At 35.9% G+C, this 16,165-nt stretch overlaps 7 protein-coding genes across 7 annotated transcripts; 2 read left to right on the top strand and 5 right to left on the bottom strand.

The window, feature by feature from the left end:
- Positions 1 to 222: 222 nt before the first annotated feature.
- LOC106651796 (U3 small nucleolar RNA-associated protein 14 homolog A) lies at positions 223 to 3,217 on the bottom strand. Its single transcript, XM_014370466.2, has 6 exons — positions 3,011 to 3,217; positions 2,716 to 2,932; positions 2,333 to 2,626; positions 2,002 to 2,253; positions 875 to 1,927; positions 223 to 790 (listed from the first exon to the last, which is right to left on the bottom strand). The coding sequence occupies exons 1-6, from the start codon at positions 3,073 to 3,075 to the stop codon at positions 314 to 316; spliced, it is 2,358 nt and encodes a 785-aa protein (XP_014225952.1). The 5' UTR covers positions 3,076 to 3,217; the 3' UTR covers positions 223 to 313.
- Positions 3,218 to 3,496: 279 nt separating this feature from the next.
- LOC106651834 (tail-anchored protein insertion receptor WRB) lies at positions 3,497 to 4,741 on the top strand. The gene is made up of 5 exons (XM_014370514.2): positions 3,497 to 3,728; positions 3,878 to 3,977; positions 4,068 to 4,233; positions 4,313 to 4,380; positions 4,455 to 4,741. Exons 2-5 carry the CDS (start codon positions 3,903 to 3,905, stop codon positions 4,641 to 4,643), a joined length of 498 nt encoding a protein of 165 aa, XP_014226000.1. The 5' UTR covers positions 3,497 to 3,728; positions 3,878 to 3,902; the 3' UTR covers positions 4,644 to 4,741.
- A 1,004-nt stretch (positions 4,742 to 5,745) lies between these two features.
- LOC106651819 (coiled-coil domain-containing protein 6) lies at positions 5,746 to 9,189 on the bottom strand. The gene is made up of 6 exons (XM_014370488.2): positions 8,383 to 9,189; positions 7,358 to 7,898; positions 7,155 to 7,290; positions 6,945 to 7,078; positions 6,773 to 6,882; positions 5,746 to 6,700 (listed from the first exon to the last, which is right to left on the bottom strand). Exons 1-6 carry the CDS (start codon positions 8,602 to 8,604, stop codon positions 6,548 to 6,550), a joined length of 1,296 nt encoding a protein of 431 aa, XP_014225974.1. The 5' UTR covers positions 8,605 to 9,189; the 3' UTR covers positions 5,746 to 6,547.
- A 128-nt stretch (positions 9,190 to 9,317) lies between these two features.
- LOC106651807 (replication protein A 70 kDa DNA-binding subunit) lies at positions 9,318 to 12,624 on the bottom strand. The gene is made up of 10 exons (XM_014370477.2): positions 12,252 to 12,624; positions 12,051 to 12,098; positions 11,780 to 11,976; positions 11,430 to 11,708; positions 10,996 to 11,363; positions 10,808 to 10,920; positions 10,573 to 10,739; positions 10,175 to 10,490; positions 9,904 to 10,098; positions 9,318 to 9,826 (listed from the first exon to the last, which is right to left on the bottom strand). The coding sequence occupies exons 1-10, from the start codon at positions 12,282 to 12,284 to the stop codon at positions 9,719 to 9,721; spliced, it is 1,824 nt and encodes a 607-aa protein (XP_014225963.1). The 5' UTR covers positions 12,285 to 12,624; the 3' UTR covers positions 9,318 to 9,718.
- A 469-nt stretch (positions 12,625 to 13,093) lies between these two features.
- Positions 13,094 to 13,848, top strand: LOC106651850 (U6 snRNA-associated Sm-like protein LSm6). The gene is made up of 3 exons (XM_014370539.2): positions 13,094 to 13,259; positions 13,387 to 13,477; positions 13,561 to 13,848. The coding sequence occupies exons 2-3, from the start codon at positions 13,387 to 13,389 to the stop codon at positions 13,710 to 13,712; spliced, it is 243 nt and encodes an 80-aa protein (XP_014226025.1). The 5' UTR covers positions 13,094 to 13,259; the 3' UTR covers positions 13,713 to 13,848.
- Positions 13,736 to 14,639, bottom strand: LOC106651829 (protein TIPIN homolog). The gene has a single exon (XM_014370500.2). The coding sequence runs from the start codon at positions 14,617 to 14,619 to the stop codon at positions 13,951 to 13,953; it is 669 nt and encodes a 222-aa protein (XP_014225986.1). The 5' UTR covers positions 14,620 to 14,639; the 3' UTR covers positions 13,736 to 13,950.
- A 360-nt stretch (positions 14,640 to 14,999) lies between these two features.
- LOC106651844 lies at positions 15,000 to 15,479 on the bottom strand. The gene has a single exon (XM_014370527.2). It carries the CDS (start codon positions 15,310 to 15,312, stop codon positions 15,022 to 15,024), a length of 291 nt encoding a protein of 96 aa, XP_014226013.1. The 5' UTR covers positions 15,313 to 15,479; the 3' UTR covers positions 15,000 to 15,021.
- Between the last annotated feature and the right edge of the window lie 686 nt (positions 15,480 to 16,165).

The following is a 16,165-nucleotide window of genomic DNA, read 5'->3' on the forward strand; positions in this document are numbered from 1 at the left end:
TGAAGCAACTGCGGCTAATTTTTCGAACGCTTCGATTTATAATTATAATCACTTTTAATTCCGTACAATTGAGCCGATAAAACTTCGCGTTCTTCGGGTAATTTTTGCTCGTCGGGCGAGAAAGTACAATTATTGACGAATCGTTTATTTCGTGAGTGACATTTTTATTGGAAATTATGATTCAAAATGTTTACACGTGTACTATATTATATACAGTTCGTATTTACAATGATAACTTATATACAAAACTTTTATTCAATAATAAATAAAAAAAGCCTAACTAAGCAGTTTTATAAACCGAGCCATTTACACTTCACTTCTTCTTTCCTCCTTTGTTAGTATTATTTTTCGCGTTTTTCTTCTCTACTGCACCGGCGAGCGGCTTCTTTTCCCGCGCGTCCAAATCGCACTTGACCTGCTTCACGAGGGCGTCCTCGGTCATGGGCTCGATTATCTTGCCCATCTTGGTCTTGACGTGCGGCAGGGTGAGCTTGGTGAACGTCTTCTCGGGCACGAATTCGCGGCCGATCGGCGCCCTGATGCTGGCCTCGAAGTCCTTCACGGCGTTGTAGGGGAAGGGCAGGTCGTTGACCATGTGGCGGCGAATTTTCGGCGCGTTCTCCTCGAGGATGACGACGTCGCCCTTGTTCTCGTCGCGACGCGGCGCCGCCTTGGGGGCTTTGAAGATGAAGCGACGACGCTTGCGACGCGACACCTTGATACCCGGGCCACCCCAGCTACCCCAGCCCGGCAGAGTTAGATCGATGTCTTGTGGTTGGTTCTTTTTGATCTGGAAATTCAATGGTATCGTTAAAACAGTTATCCACGAAAATTATGGCGTTACAGCGTGTATAAAATTGAATTTTCAACGTACCTCTGCAGCTTTTTCTTTTCTAAAGTCACGAGCTAAATCAGTATCGCGGAAAGCTTGAGTAAATCTTCTTTCGTCTTCCCTGTTGGATACGTACTCGTTTTCATCTTCGATGTCATCCAGTACATCTTCCTCGTCGGTATCGTCAGGTAGCATCGTTTTCATAATTTTAGGTTTAATTATTTTATTCTGATCCAGCGTGGTGTTTTCAATTTTCCTTTTCGTTGTAACCTGATTGATTACCGTTTTTATCGCATCTACGTCACGTTCCTTTTCATCGTCAGATTCGTCCATTGGCTTATCTATTTGTGGCCTAAGGACCCGCTGATTTTTTAAACCCAGTTTTTCAAGATCTTCTACCGAATTGTCCTTTGACTTTGCTTCTGAATTTCCATCCTTCTTCTTATTTTTTTTATTTTTCATCTTTTTCTCTTGTATCTTTTCGGTTTTAGACTTTTTATTTTGGACACTTTCATTTGCTGTTGAGTCTGTCTTTGATAAAGATTTCTTTTTATTTGAATTACTAGATTTGGTAGTTTCCTCTACTGACTTGACCAATTTTTTTGGACTTTTCTTTGATTCGATCTCTTCTTTTTGTTTTTTCGTTTTTTTCTTTTTACCTTTTTTTGTGGAAGAAGCATCTGTCACACATTCAGCTAAATCATTGGTTTCTAAAGTTTTTTTTTCAACATCATTGGTATCTGCACTTTCTTGTTCAACATTATCGGTCTCTATAAATTCTTTTGTTACATCAACACAATCCACACTTTCTTTTTCACTATCTTCACTGTCTTGCTCTTCATTGTCTTTTGCACCTTCAGCTAGTTTTTTATGTTGTTCATCCCAATATTTTCTATATTGACCAATAAAAGCATCAACTTCTGATTCTGATGGCTTGGAATTGGCATTCCAAGGATTATCAGTTTCTGATGTTTTTGTAGGGGCATCTTCTTGAGCATTCTCGTAAACATAATCATCCTCATCACTATCATCAGTTTTCAATTTTTGTGTTAATTCTCTGCTAATTGCTAATTGTTCAGCTAAAACTTTACGACTCTGGAAAATACAAGAATAATATGTAATAAACATGATTATTGAAGTTTCAAGAAGGTGACAAAAAAAATTCTTACCTCACTATCATACTTTGCTCTAATTTGTTTATTTTTGGCCCATTGACCAGTGCTTTTGTGTCGCAAAGTCATGCGCTCATGAGCTCTAGCTTTATCGATTAAGTCAAGTTTTTCTAGAGCTGCTTCTGGGTTTTTCTTTTTCAACTCTTCAAATTCCTTTATTTGCTGCTTTGTTTTCGCTTTTCTAGCTATTCTATGGTATTTTTTACTTTTTATTTTCTTTGTTCTTCGAGCTTTGGAAGCTAGATAACTCTAAAAAAAAGGATTCAATTTACATTAGAATATATTATTATAGATTTAAAATTTTAAAGCATTACAGCAATTATCTTACTTGCTGTGCTCTCAATTTAGCAGCTTCACTCCTCTGTTCCAAAATTTCTGCTAACGTCAAAGAAAATTTGTCTTGGGTTACTGGCTCTGGTTGTTTGGGAGGATCAATTTCTTCTAATTTTTTTTCTAAATCAGTTTTCAAAACAAATCGATTTGCTATTTCAGATGGTTCCATTTGCATAGAATTTTCTTTCAAAGGAAACTTCACAGACACTGCTGTTCTTTGATGCGCAATAACTCCAGCCCATTTATTCAATGTTTTTTTAGCATTTTCAAAGCCTACTTTACGTTTCACCTGTAATTAGAAAATAATAATACCATAAAAAATGTCAATAAACGATAGAGAGACAATTCAAAAGAAATTAAAATGAATGTTGTACACACCCTATCAGCTGCAGGTTTTTCCAAAGGTTTTGGTAATACTTTGGTTGTCGTTTTAATAGCTTTAATTTTTTTCTTGAGATCATGCACATTTGTCTTGGACCCCAGAGCTTTAACAAGATCTTCAGCCGTCACAAGATTTTTGTCTGACACACTGGATTTAACTAAATTAAACTCTGAGATAATATTACTTGGCTCGCTCCTGGTAGGCTTTCGAATCCTTAAAAAAACAATAAATTACATAAATTACAATGAACCACATTTTGACAATCATAACCTAGCTAGAATGCTCAATTACCTCCGCTGGGATTGTTTCAATTTTTCTTTCTTCGCAGCCTTCTCATCATTTTCTCTGGGAGCCATGATGAAGTGTTTAAGGAATTATTCTGATATCGAATTTTGATAAAAAATATCCTTCTATTAGTGTAAACGGCGAAAGCAAAACAAATGAATGAGTTTACAGGTCACAGCAGACCGGCGAGAAGGAGCCACACGTGCTTCGCTGCTTCAGTCAGAGAACTGTGCAGGCTGCAGCTAACGACACCTACGCTCTCGTGTAAAACAAACTTTCCCGGCACCCCTCTGCTATTGACCGATGGTCAAGTGACAAGTCATAGTGGGAGAAACTTATCGAGATACAAATATTTTGACATTTGAATACCATTTATTAGAAGAATTCTGGGAGTATTCTCTTGCAGAAAGAATTAAAAATTTTCAATAAAATTGTAAGATCGGCCGAAAATAAAATTAACTTTTTCCTTGTGAAACTTTAAATCCTGAAGTACCGACTATTGGCGCTACTTTTGCACATGTCATAATCATATATTACACAGTAACCCGCAGTCTATCCATGCACCATAAAATATTAGGTACCTACAGCATGACAACAAGACGATGTAGCGCTAATCGCGAACTGTCGTCGCGATCCGGCCTGTTTTGTACGAAAAGTAATCAAACACAAGTTATAGGTCGTCGAAGTTCTTTGTTTTGAAAGTTTTATGAAAATAATATTATCAGTAAGTGTGTCATTGAACAATTGGATCCGATGTTGCGATGCTTCTTACTTAAAGATTGCATTTTTTCGTGAACCAATACAATAGAATATATATGTTTTTAAATTTTTACCCATCGACATAACCTTTGATGATAATGACTTTTTGTTTAGAAAGACTGATTGGTGATTTATAAAGATGATTCCCTATGTATTGATTTTGGCAACATTCCTAAGTTTAAGCGAGGTCTGGAATGTTTTTCTTGTTAAATTTGTAAGTATAATTTGTTTGTCATAGATTGTTTTAGTTATGGTTAAAAGTAATACAATTATAACTATTTTTGTTTATTGATTTTTAAAACAGATATTATCCTGGTGTTTTAATCTCTCGGATGAGGATCACGCTACTAGAGCAGAAATGTTGGATCTTAAAACCCAAATGAATAGTATATCAATGGTAGATGAATTTGCCAAGTATGCTAGATTGCAGAGAAAATATAATAAGTTGAATGATCAGCTCAAAGATAAATGTATGTATCTAAATTAAGAAAGTATTTGTTGTTTTGGATTCTATTCTCAATATAAATTTTTATGTTTTTATGATTATAGTGAATGATAACACTCAACAAAGGCTAAAAGTAAGGTTTTTTCTCATCTGTGGTCTTAAGACATTTACTGTAAGTAATAAAAGAATTTAAAATTTTTTGTCCAATGAATTTGATATACAATTTGAAATTTATTATTTGATCAGATACTAGTCTCAGCAATTTTGGTGTTTATATATCGATACGAACCAGTCATACGGTATTCAGAAGGCCTCTTTTTCCCCTTTGAATCAATTCTCAGTTGGCCTACAGGACAAGAAAACTGCATTTCTTTACCTATGTGGATGTTTGTAGTAAGAACTAGTGTATCAAAGTTTGGAGCAAAAGTGTCTTAATTAACTTCAATATGTTTTATTTGTTGTAAATAAATGTACAAACGAAATTTTCATTTAAAAATATAAAAAAAAAAAAATTACTATTATCATTACAAGCTAACTCATCAATGCATATATTTTATTCAATTGATTAATTTATTTCGAATGAATACCCATTATTTATTAGCAAAATGGCATATATTTCATAAAAGCATTAATAACATACATAATAAGTGAACAGAAGATTCTTCTTACAATTTTTGTTTAACAAGAATTTTTAGTCAACAAAGAATAGAATAATGTTGATTTCATGTTTTTCAGAGTTTTCAATCCAAATATTAAACTTTATTTTAAAAATTCTTAATTATTCATAATTTTCAATTTTTTTCCATAAGATGGATCAGTGATAAATTTTAATTTATTTTTGAATTTCAAACATCTGACACTGTTGACACTGATTAAAATAAACTTAAAATACAAATATTCAATCATTTTAAACCCCCTCATCAAGATTACTTTGAAACCACTGATAAATTTACCCTATCGATTGAAAAATGATTTCATTTTGAGTAGCACACATTGAAAAATCTATACATTTGAAAAAAATTCATTTTATTTTTCAATAAGAGAGAACTTAATTCATGTTATATGGTTAAAGTGTGCCAAAATTAAGTTTTCTGACTGTGCAAATGATTTATTTTTAATGAGCGCATATTGTAAGGAACATTAATGTGAGTTTTCAAATATAGATGGGAACACTTTCTTCGTACTTAAGTACACATGTATATCAACATAAAAGGTATCATTCACACCTTTTTCAAAAATACTATAGAATTTACTGGTAACAAAGTGCTTTTCATGTATTGTAATTTATTACCTCACAGGAATTTTTTTACTTTTTTTTAAGAAATATTAGTTTATTAATTTTAAAATATATTTTTAAACATTCAGTTATGTTTAAGACTATTGATTATTTCTTATTGTTAAAGAGTAAAATTTAGTTAAAATTGATGATCCACACAGAACTGTTTTTACCATGTATGTAAGAGTACAAGGATTTTCATACAATTTCTTTTATTTCAAAGGTAAAAATAAATACTTATGAATTCAAATAGAACCAATGTATGTTGAAGCCTTCTATCAGTTTTTGAAATTTAATATGCAAAGTTAACGTATGTGATACTTTTGATATTATAGTTAATAAATAGTAATTTACTCACATTACATTCCTTAAATCACAAAAAATATTTTTAAAAAATAATTACATTATCTTCCACACCCCGTCCCTTATACTTTACATAAAATTGGTTGCAAATTGTGCGGAAATAAAATTGTAATATTGCTTTCTATTGATCATATAAAAATTACGTAGATTCATGAGAATGTTCCTGAAATATTTTCCGACACAAATTGAAAATCATTTCAGAAAAAAAGCTAACTTGCGGTTTTGTGGTATTTATTTCGTCAAAGAGTTTTACATACTCAATGCATTTATTCTTGATTATCCATTATTTAAACTTAAATATAAATACAAAATATTACGAAGCTCAAATATGATGATATAATTAAATATTTAATGTAGAAAGATCGATAACAATAAGAAAACCAAATTTTAAAGTCTTTTTAAATTTTACTGCATCAATTGAGAAATTGTAATGAAATGAAAATAAAAAATAAAGTCTAAGAAATTTACAAAAACAAGTGAGATGAATTTGATAAATATCAAAAGTAATTTGAATTGAGAAATTTCGTCAGTTGGAAAGTTGATTAAAAAAAATTTAATTTATAACGCATCGAAGTGAGACGAAATTTATGTTAAATAAACTTTTAAAAAACTAAATTATAATCAAGTACCTTTAAATTGTCGTGTTTACACGTAAAATATGAAGAAAATCTTGGCAGATAAATTATTTTGAACCGAAAACTTATGTTTTGGTAATGTCCATAGGACAACTGCCCATAGGATTTGCTTGTGCGGTGGGCATTGATGGACCCCCTGGGCTCACTAGAGTTGGCGGAATTGCCGGCTTGACAAATCTATCTGTTGCACGTCTATTAGATGATCCCAGAACGTGACCCTTTTGAAAATGGAAAATTAAGTTTAAAATTCACAGTGATTAGTAGTAAATTTAATTTTATATACAACTTACTCCTTGCGGAGGTGAACTTCCACCAAATGACATATTAGTTGGCTGTCCGCAAGCATAACAACGATTAGCATTCAAGTTCTCACGATATGTGGAACCAACCAAAAGAGTTCCTGTAGAATTAAAATTTACATAATACAATGGATACTTAAAGTTAGTTAATTTAATTAATTACCAGGACTTAATGGTCTTGAACAGCTGGGTGAAGGATTATATGGTACTGGGCTAGATACAGCTCTTGCTCTATTACCTCCACCTACTATGCTGTGCACTGATTCATTGTAATGACGTTCTTCTTCCATTTCCAAGCTATAAAATAAAATAATTCAGTGAAAATTGCATACTTTAAATTGACTGAAAACTCTTATTATGATCTGCATTTTACCTAGATTCAGACTCCGATAAATGCCTGCACAGAGCTTCACGTCTTTCCACTTCAAGTTGCAGTTTCCTTTGAAGTCTAATATTTTCCTCACGAACGTGTTTTTCTTCATTAACGTATCTTTGCATTTTTTCAGTATCTGAAAGTAAAAATTAAAAATTAAAAATTGAATCAAAATTTAGAATTAAGGTGATATTAATACATACGCTCTTGTTGTGACATTAAAAGCGTGTGTCTCAATCTGGCGACTTCACTTCTCAAGTGTTGAATATGTGAAGTAAGATTAGTTGCAGTGTCTCCATTATTCAAGTCTCTAGGTGAAGTAGGGTCCGATACAGGCTGATCTAATTTAATTTGAAGAGATCTTTTTTCAGCTTCAAGCTTATCCATTCGCTTCCATAATTTGTTGACTAAGGCCTCTTGTTCTTGCTCAAGTGTATTTTCCAATTCAACTTTTTCTCTTCTCAACTGTTCCAAATTTGATTGTTTTGCTAATGTTTCAGCCTCTAATTTTTCAATTTTCCTCATCAATTTGTTGACCAAACATTCCTGTTCCTGCTCCAAAGTTTGTTCCAATCTGCATTTCTCTTGACGCAGCTGATTTAATTTTTTGGACAAGTCGTTTGTCAGGCACTCTTCTTCTTGCTCATAATGATGAGCCAGAGTTTCTTTTTCTTTCTTCAAAGCTTGAATTTTTTTCAGCAAAGTATTGCTGATGAATTCTTCTTCTTGTTCTGCTTTTGCTTGCTATGATCATAAAAAATAAAAAAAAGTCAATTTTATTTCAATGAATTGTTGCAGGCATTATTTGTTGATAAAAAGAAATGAATGAGTGTAAGAACAATGTTATGTTGAGTCATACTGCATCATTGTCATCAAATCCGATTTATTTAATAAACAATATTCTGTCATGTATGCTCATTATCAGAAAGAAAATTGATATTATTAATGAACAAAGTATTTAATCTGTATCATTGAAAAAAAGAAGCATTCACTGCATGATTGATGAAGTTGTAAAAATAAATAAATAAGACTCATCCATCCATGACAAATGAAAAAAAAAAACAACTAAATTCAAATTATTGAGGCAAAAAGTAAAACATTGAAATATTTCACGTTTGCAAAAAAAAATTGCGACAAGACGATAATCAAAAAGAAATGCCTCCGAACGAACGGATTTAAAGGTCTCGAGAGTCGATGATTATATACATGCAACAAAAACAAAACTCACGATGATAACGGAAGCTTGGCGGAGATTTTTGTTCTCCTCCTGGAGCGCCTTAACCCTGAGCTTGTAGGTCTCCAGCTCGACCTTGAGCACGCGATTGTGCTGCTGCAGGGACTCGATTCGCTTCTGGAGCTGCTCCCTGGTCACCGGCGACGGGGGCATCATAATCGGGCCCCCGTCGATCGAGCTCGAGTCACTTTCCGATGCGCTGTCCCGGTCGGCCATGGTACTCCAACTTTTTGTATACTATGTACCGTATACCGTATATGAGCTACTTACTCAACTGCTGCAAGGCTGTCTGTGCGAGGTGGTCTCTGGTCTCGCACGCAGGGCACACAGCGCAGCACACGTGCAAACAATAGGCCGGGGATTCGCGAGGCACAACAGCACAGGTAAAAAGCAAGTCGGAGCAATGTATGCTATATCGGTCGCGACGACTGAATTATTGTTGTTGTCGCGCGTTATGTCGACGGGGAATCGAGATCAAAGCCGGTACGACTCGCCTGGGAAAAAATGCTCCGTGTTTTTCGCTCTGCCGTCAATGATCGGAACTGGGCAAGTGTACTAACAAAACGAGACGGGGATCTAGGGAGAGTCGAGGGCGGCGGCGGCGACAGTAGCAGCAGCAGCAGTATTATATAGGCAGCAGCGGTGGCCTCGACGAGCGCGCCTGGAGCCAGATCAGCTGTTCGGCAAATTCGCAGTTTTCCCTTTATATATGTATATATAAAATTGATTGTAGCAGCGAGAGACGAGAGCGGGTTGGTCGGACGGGATGCCCGGTTAGCGCAACTGCAGTACAGCATTAACGCGCACGAAACCTTGAGCGCCCGTGAAGCGGCAGCATCATCCATGCCTATACATACAATACCTACGCGATATGAGTTTCGAAAAACTGCGAGGAAGGAAGGGGAAAGAGAGAGAGAGAGAGCAAGATGTGTTAGGCGCGTGCAGTTTTATTAAGCAAACATTTTATTTGCGACGAGTTGGGCGCGAAACTTTCGATGATAGAATTTCTTTGATTATAAAACGGTTTATTCCTTTGAATTAACATAGAAGTCTATTGGCTTTTTGACATATAAATCATTAATACTAACACAATTTTATAACTGTAAATGTAACATGATACTTAACATTATTAACAAATACTTCATGGTGACACAAAAGTAGAATAAATTTTTAACCGATTTTCGGACTAAAAATTTCAAAAGGTGCATTTTTGCCAGCAAACAGCATTAATAAATGTAGGTATTAAAAAATTATTACCATAAATATTGTACGCGTAATTTACACAAAATTAATTTTGATAGAAAAATTAAATGAATAAATGATGATTTTTTCATTTTACATTTGCGATGGCTTTGATTTTAGTAAATAAGTGATCGATATACGTTTTGTAATTAACTGGTTGAATAGACGCGATGGTAGCTTTTAATCTGTTTTCGTCCTGTAATTTTTGAAAAATTAATCAATTAAGATGCAATTCAATAGTAAGAAAGATATTCGATTCAATTTTTTACTCACGTTATAATTTTCCAATCTCATACGCAATTTAAAGACGTACGATTTGAATGCTGCTTGTCCAATTTTTTCCATGTATTCATCATTATTTTTTTCTTTCAATTCTCCCAATTCTTGCGCGCCAGCGTTCACCAACATTTCAGCTTCTTCGTTAAATGCAGTTGCCCATTGATTTCCAGACGAGTCGACCAAATTTGTCTATTTTAACAAATCAGTGAGGAAAATTATAAAAATGTTGAATTAGCCCTGAACGACGAATTTTGACGATACTTACGCTTGCCAATAATCGGTAGGTAAAGTTTGGATAATCTCTTTGACATTTTTCGCACTTGTACATTCCATTACTTTGATCAACAACTTTTTTCTTGCAACCTTCTGATGGGCAAGATTTGTAAAGCGCATTTTCAGCTTTAATTAAGTGCACAGTAGCTTTGGTAATAAACATATTTGGGCAATCTGGGTGCCCATATCTATTTTCTTGAGCTTCTTTGAATGTAGCCCAAGGACCATTCATGCTACCACCTCCAGTAGTTTTGGAAAGTGATCGCGATTCTTCAGAAGAACCAACAGATTTGAACCAGCCTCTCAATCTATGAAAAAAAAAATCATTCATTCAAAGTAATTGATCTTGAAGAAAGCATTACATATATTGATTACAATCATCAACTTTACTTGTGAGCTTGTGGCAGATCAGGATCAACTTGAAGCATAGATGAGCCAACCAATGATAAAGATTTACCTCCCATGAATTCACCAATTTTTGCTCCTTTAATGGCAATAACAGGATTCGAAGATCCATCAAAATCAACAGCTTGGTTTCCCCACAGCGTAACAGTTATCTGCAATTAGCCATCATTAAATTTATTTTATTCAAAAACTAAATTTTGCAGATCATCAAACTACAAACCATATCATTGTTTTCATCTACAATTCCAACATCTCTCTTTTTCAGTTCTCTTCCAGTGGTTTTGGCAGTGAAAGTTTGAACATCACTCACAGTTTTGGCAATGCCCAAAACATCTGAAGTAAGTAAAGTTAATGCGTAAAGTCAAAGTAAATATACCAATGTAAATATTTTACTATGCCAAGACTTACCAACTAATTCATCTTTTTGCTTGCTTTCAAGAGAACCAATGGTAGTAAAGTTAAATTGAATGGTAGGTATATCTTGTGATTCTTCATTACAAACAACTATTTCTGATTCTGGACCTAATGTCATTTCATAGTCATTCTTCAAATTATTGTATTGTTTATTTGCTGGTTTCAGTTGACAGCGAGAAATGTAATAAACTTTTCCTATTTCAATCATATCATAAAATTTATCACATTGATCTCGAAAACCAGTACATCTGATTTCACCAGATTCATCCACTAAATCCATGCTGAATAATTTTCCTTCTCCTCGAGAATTAGACCAAGTTCTTATTGGAGATTTGAAAGATACACGAGCTTTAATAACCCACCTAAAACCATCATGATTAGGCTATTAAATATCATATACACAATTTCTTGATTTTTATAATTCTTACCTATTTTGATAAGGACTGAGAGCATCTATGCATGTAGAAGCAATACCATTATTAATAGATTCATTTAAGGAGCTAGGTTTAGCAGCAGGTTTGGCAGCTGGTTTTGAGGCATTATTTTGAGGTGGAAGATTGGATGCATTGACAACTGGTGGTGCCGCACTGCTGTTTGCTGAAGCAGATTCTTCAGGTTTTGAAACATCTGAACTAACATTTCCTAATACTTTTCCTACCTCTGAACCAGGTTTAAGTACTTCAATGTTCAAAATTACCATCACTCGCCTTAAATAAGAGTTGGAAAATTATTAACATTTATTAATAACGAGAATTTTTAAAAGCTTGACAACACTTACTTCTGAGAGCCTCCATTGTTGACCATGCTGATGGCATACCGCTTAATTTGAACAATAGAATGTTCTGACAAGCTGTTGTTGGTGATAAGATGATTCAGCTGGGTTGCCAGCATGGTAAATGAATTAGACTTGACTCCATCAGAAACCAAAAGCCGGTATCTTTCACCACTTGATGAGCTACCTAGTTTTTTATGACCCTGAAGTACATACATTTTTTCAATTAAAAATTGTATGGAAAATGCGTGTTATTGCGCAAAAAGTGTCATCTTACCAATACTTGGAAGATCGGTTCATCGACTTCGTCACCGTTCATGATACGCTGTAAAAAGTAGTTTTACTGTCATAAGAAGTGTTTCCGAGTGTATTTACAATTGGATTTTTTTCAAAATATCAACTCTTAACAAATGTACACAACAAAAGATAACGCAAAACTAGTATAACCACAAATGAGACGGCGCATCAAAATACTCACGTCCAAAGCTCCTTCGGATAGTCTTGGCAGCATTTTTGATATTCGAGTCGAGCAAATGCACGATAACACGGAGTGTAGTTACAAAGAATCGAGTATCGAAAGGATTTTCTCTAAAAAAAAGTTCCAACGATTGGTGGAAAAATTCGCTGTGTCAAAGTTACAACTTGGTGCTGCCGAGTTCCCGCCAATGCAAACAGATGCGCGACCATTTGGCGGAACTGAGTCCTCTGAATTTCAGCCGTTTCTCCAGTTAGGCGTGCAATTGCACGACTAATTTATATTTTATATTGCGGTTTTTTTCGAATCGCCCATTGTGATTACGAAGGGATAATTTATATTTGTTCGAACTTTAAGAGTTTTTTTTCGATTTGCGCTTCATAATTGCAAACAAATAATTTTTATTTTATGTTCGAACATTAAGCGATTTTTTTCGATTTGCCCTTCGTAAATACAAACAAATAATTTATATTTTTTATAGCGGCTTTTTTCGAATCGCCCTTTGTAATTACAAACGGTTTTCGATGTTATGTAGACAAATGTAACTACATTCAGTTTTCGAATATTTTTATCACGAATTTCCAATGAAAATTCCCGTTCAAACTGAAAAGGAAATTATGACAAGCTTTTTTAAAATTATACTTTTGCCGGAGCACAAGTTCACAAGATAGAAATCTGAATGTAACTATAATTTTTGAATATTTTTATCACGAATGTTCAAGGTAAGTTCCTGCATAAACTAGGAATTACCCTAATGTAATTACAATCGGAAAAATCAAACATGAAAATAATTACGTCTGCATACATAGTATACGCTCAGGTCGTACAGCGCTGGTGTCTCCACGGGGCACCGTCATTTTTTGCCTCAAGACTTACTGTAAGTAACGCTGATTGTTTACAAGTTACAACTTGTCTGCACTTGTAGTGTCCCGTTGCCGCTAGATTATTTATCGAAAAATTCCAGGAAATCGACTTTAATTATTTTGTAACTCTGCAATCTTATTTGTCAAGGTACGTAGTAAGAGTGTTATTTTAGAAAAATTAATCGGTACTGATATGTCAGTGAGGGGAAAAGTTGTAATAACCTTTAAAGAGCAGCAGTAATTCAATGAGATTATGTGCTTTTTTCACATTTCAGATGAGTCGTAAAGAAGCTTTGTCACAATTCATTCAACAAATTCACGGACGCCCTGTGGTTGTCAAACTCAACAGTGGAGTTGACTACAGAGGTAAGATTGCTGTTCTCAAAGATTAAATGAGATATCATTCTAATGTTGAACATGTCTTGATTGTGTGAAATTCTTTATTTCAGGAGTTTTGGCATGTTTGGATGGATACATGAATATTGCTTTGGAACAAACCGAAGAGTATGTCAATGGTCAATTGAAAGATAAATATGGCGATGCCTTCATCAGAGGAAACAACGTCTTGTATATAAGTACACATAAGAGGAGGGCCAATTAAATGATTTCAATATGTCCATTGTATTATATTAGTAAAATACATTTATTTATATAATTTTATACCTCTAAATATCAACAAAACCACTAAATGCATTGAGCATTATTTTCAATAAAAATGTCGTCTACAACTATAAAAATTCTATGTTTCTATTGTAATGCATTTCTAACATTCTTAACTTTTATAAAAACTACAAGAATCTTCACACTAAGTCATTGTTTGTTTTTTTGTATAAAAATTTTCATGGAATTTGAGTTTGCTGAGAATCAGCGTGAGCCTGCTCCACCAGTGCTACCTCCTGAGCCATCAGTCTTTCGAACGCCTCATCATTGAATTGTTCTCTCATCTCTGCAGTTTGTCTTAAGTCACTTTCAGTCCTCATCAACGGTAAGGGCTCATCGTCTTCTGGATCCTCCTGGATGATCTCATTTGGCTGTATATCGTCAGAAGTTATCATACCGGTTCTGTACTTCTTGAGATGAACTTGCAAGTCCTTTTTGAAGCCAAGAGTCTCGCACTTGGCCAGAAAGTCATCGAAGTCGTACTTGGGGAACATCCTATAAGCCCAGTACTCGAGCCTCTTCATCACTCCGTCGAGATCTTCAGCCTCGTGTCCTTTACCCTTGAACTGAAAGCCCTCGTATAGTTTCTCGATCGTGTGAACCCCCTTGGGTCCTCTGAGCCTCTCCGAGTTCAAAACCATCATCTTCCTCGTGCCCTTCTTCTTGACGGGCACGGGTTGGGCGTCCTGGTTCTCGTCGGCCGCCGCCGCATCGTCGTCGCCGCCGTTGGCACTAACCTCACCTTCGGAACCTGCTGCGCCGTCGTCCTCCTCGTCCTGGTCGGCGGCCTCGTGACGGCGCACCAGATCGTCGTCGTCGGCGATGTCGGAAAGCTCCGCGTCGGACATGATGACAATTAATGAAAATCGAGTACTACAGACCGAAATGCGTGCGGAGTTGCGAACAATGAAGTCTATCTATGTGGAGAAACGAAGAAACACTGTTGGCACAGAAAAAGCCGTGCTGCACGGGACTCCCGCCAAATTCCGGGTAAATCAGCTGTCTCCTTTTGTCAGTTGAGTCTGCAGCAGTAACTTACTGGACGTATATAGACACTGTGCAGAGTATACAGTCTTTCTTCGTAAAATGTGTGAAAAAATATATTTATAACATCTCTCTCTCTCTTTTTTTCTATCTCTATACATAATAGCGGCTAATATGTACGTGCTCTACTCGATTCTACTTTTGATACTTCTTTGTTGTTGTTTGTTTTGATATAAAAGTTGCGATCGACGTTTTAATACTGCATCTCATTCGAAACTGGAGTCGCTGTCCTCCTTGTTGTTCTCCTCCTCGTCGGACACGGGCTCGTCCTTCTGCGAGTCGCTCTGGCTGTTCATGCGATTCAGAAAGGACACGAGCAGTCGCTTGTTGAGCTTGTCCGTCTGGGTGATCTCGCGAGCTGGAACATTGGTCACGGCTGGTGGCGAGGGCTGATCGTCTCGCTGCTGGACCACGACGACGACGCTCGTCGGGTCCTCGGGTACCTGGTTGACCTCCGCACTGTTGTTCTGCTGCTCGGTGGTCGGTGTTCCCGGCATCGTTTTTTGTTTATTTTGCTTTGTTTATTCACGAATATCACACAACAACGACAACTGCACCGTCGTCAATTTTTTTTTGTCGTGGCGCGCGCGACTTGCAGATCGTTGCCGTTGATTTGGTAACTGGAGTCGCGAGGGGTTATGTACGCAGTTGACGTATTATTTGGTGTCTGTTATTGTTATTGGATGCGGTTGCGGGGTCTGTCGCGAGAGGGCGCTATGCGGCGCCTCCACGAGCGTGGCGCGACTATTCGTATGTATGCAATCTCGTATGCTCAAATATGCAAGCTCGGCGCGAATCTTATTATCGTCGCCGTCGTCGCCGCCGCGAGCACAAGTGCACAGATAAGGAGGAATTAGCTGCAAAATCCGCGAGAGATAAAGAGTCGATCGGATCATCGGTTTTTGATCGATATGTGTGTGTAAAAAAAGTCATAGGTCATGCTCTCCTCGACACATACGGCGACGATGATGGGACACGTGGAGAAAAAAAACGTCGATCGATATTATGATTTTGTAATCTTGACAACTCGCCGAGGGCATGTGATGATAAGAAGCTGAGCAGCTGCGACGGAGTAATTCGCGCGAGTCATCTTGACGATTTTGATTTCAAGCTCGATACACGATTATTATTGCAAAGACTAATAGGCCCAATTAATGACCGAATTGTTGTTTTTCAACGTTTGAAAAACTAGGAAAAATGAATGATTGCGATTCAGAAAAAAACTAAATAGATCATTGCGTAGCTAATTAAATGTTAAACCAATTGAAATCACAGGAAAATTATTTTGGCATCGTTAATGTTATTATAACCGTTCATCAAGTGGTCATTAACTGGGTAGTTTACCCTAGT

This window comes from Trichogramma pretiosum, unplaced genomic scaffold (assembly GCF_000599845.2).
Source record: "Trichogramma pretiosum strain Unisexual culture from Peru unplaced genomic scaffold, Tpre_2.0 scaffold19, whole genome shotgun sequence".
Taxonomy (NCBI): domain Eukaryota; kingdom Metazoa; phylum Arthropoda; class Insecta; order Hymenoptera; family Trichogrammatidae; genus Trichogramma; species Trichogramma pretiosum.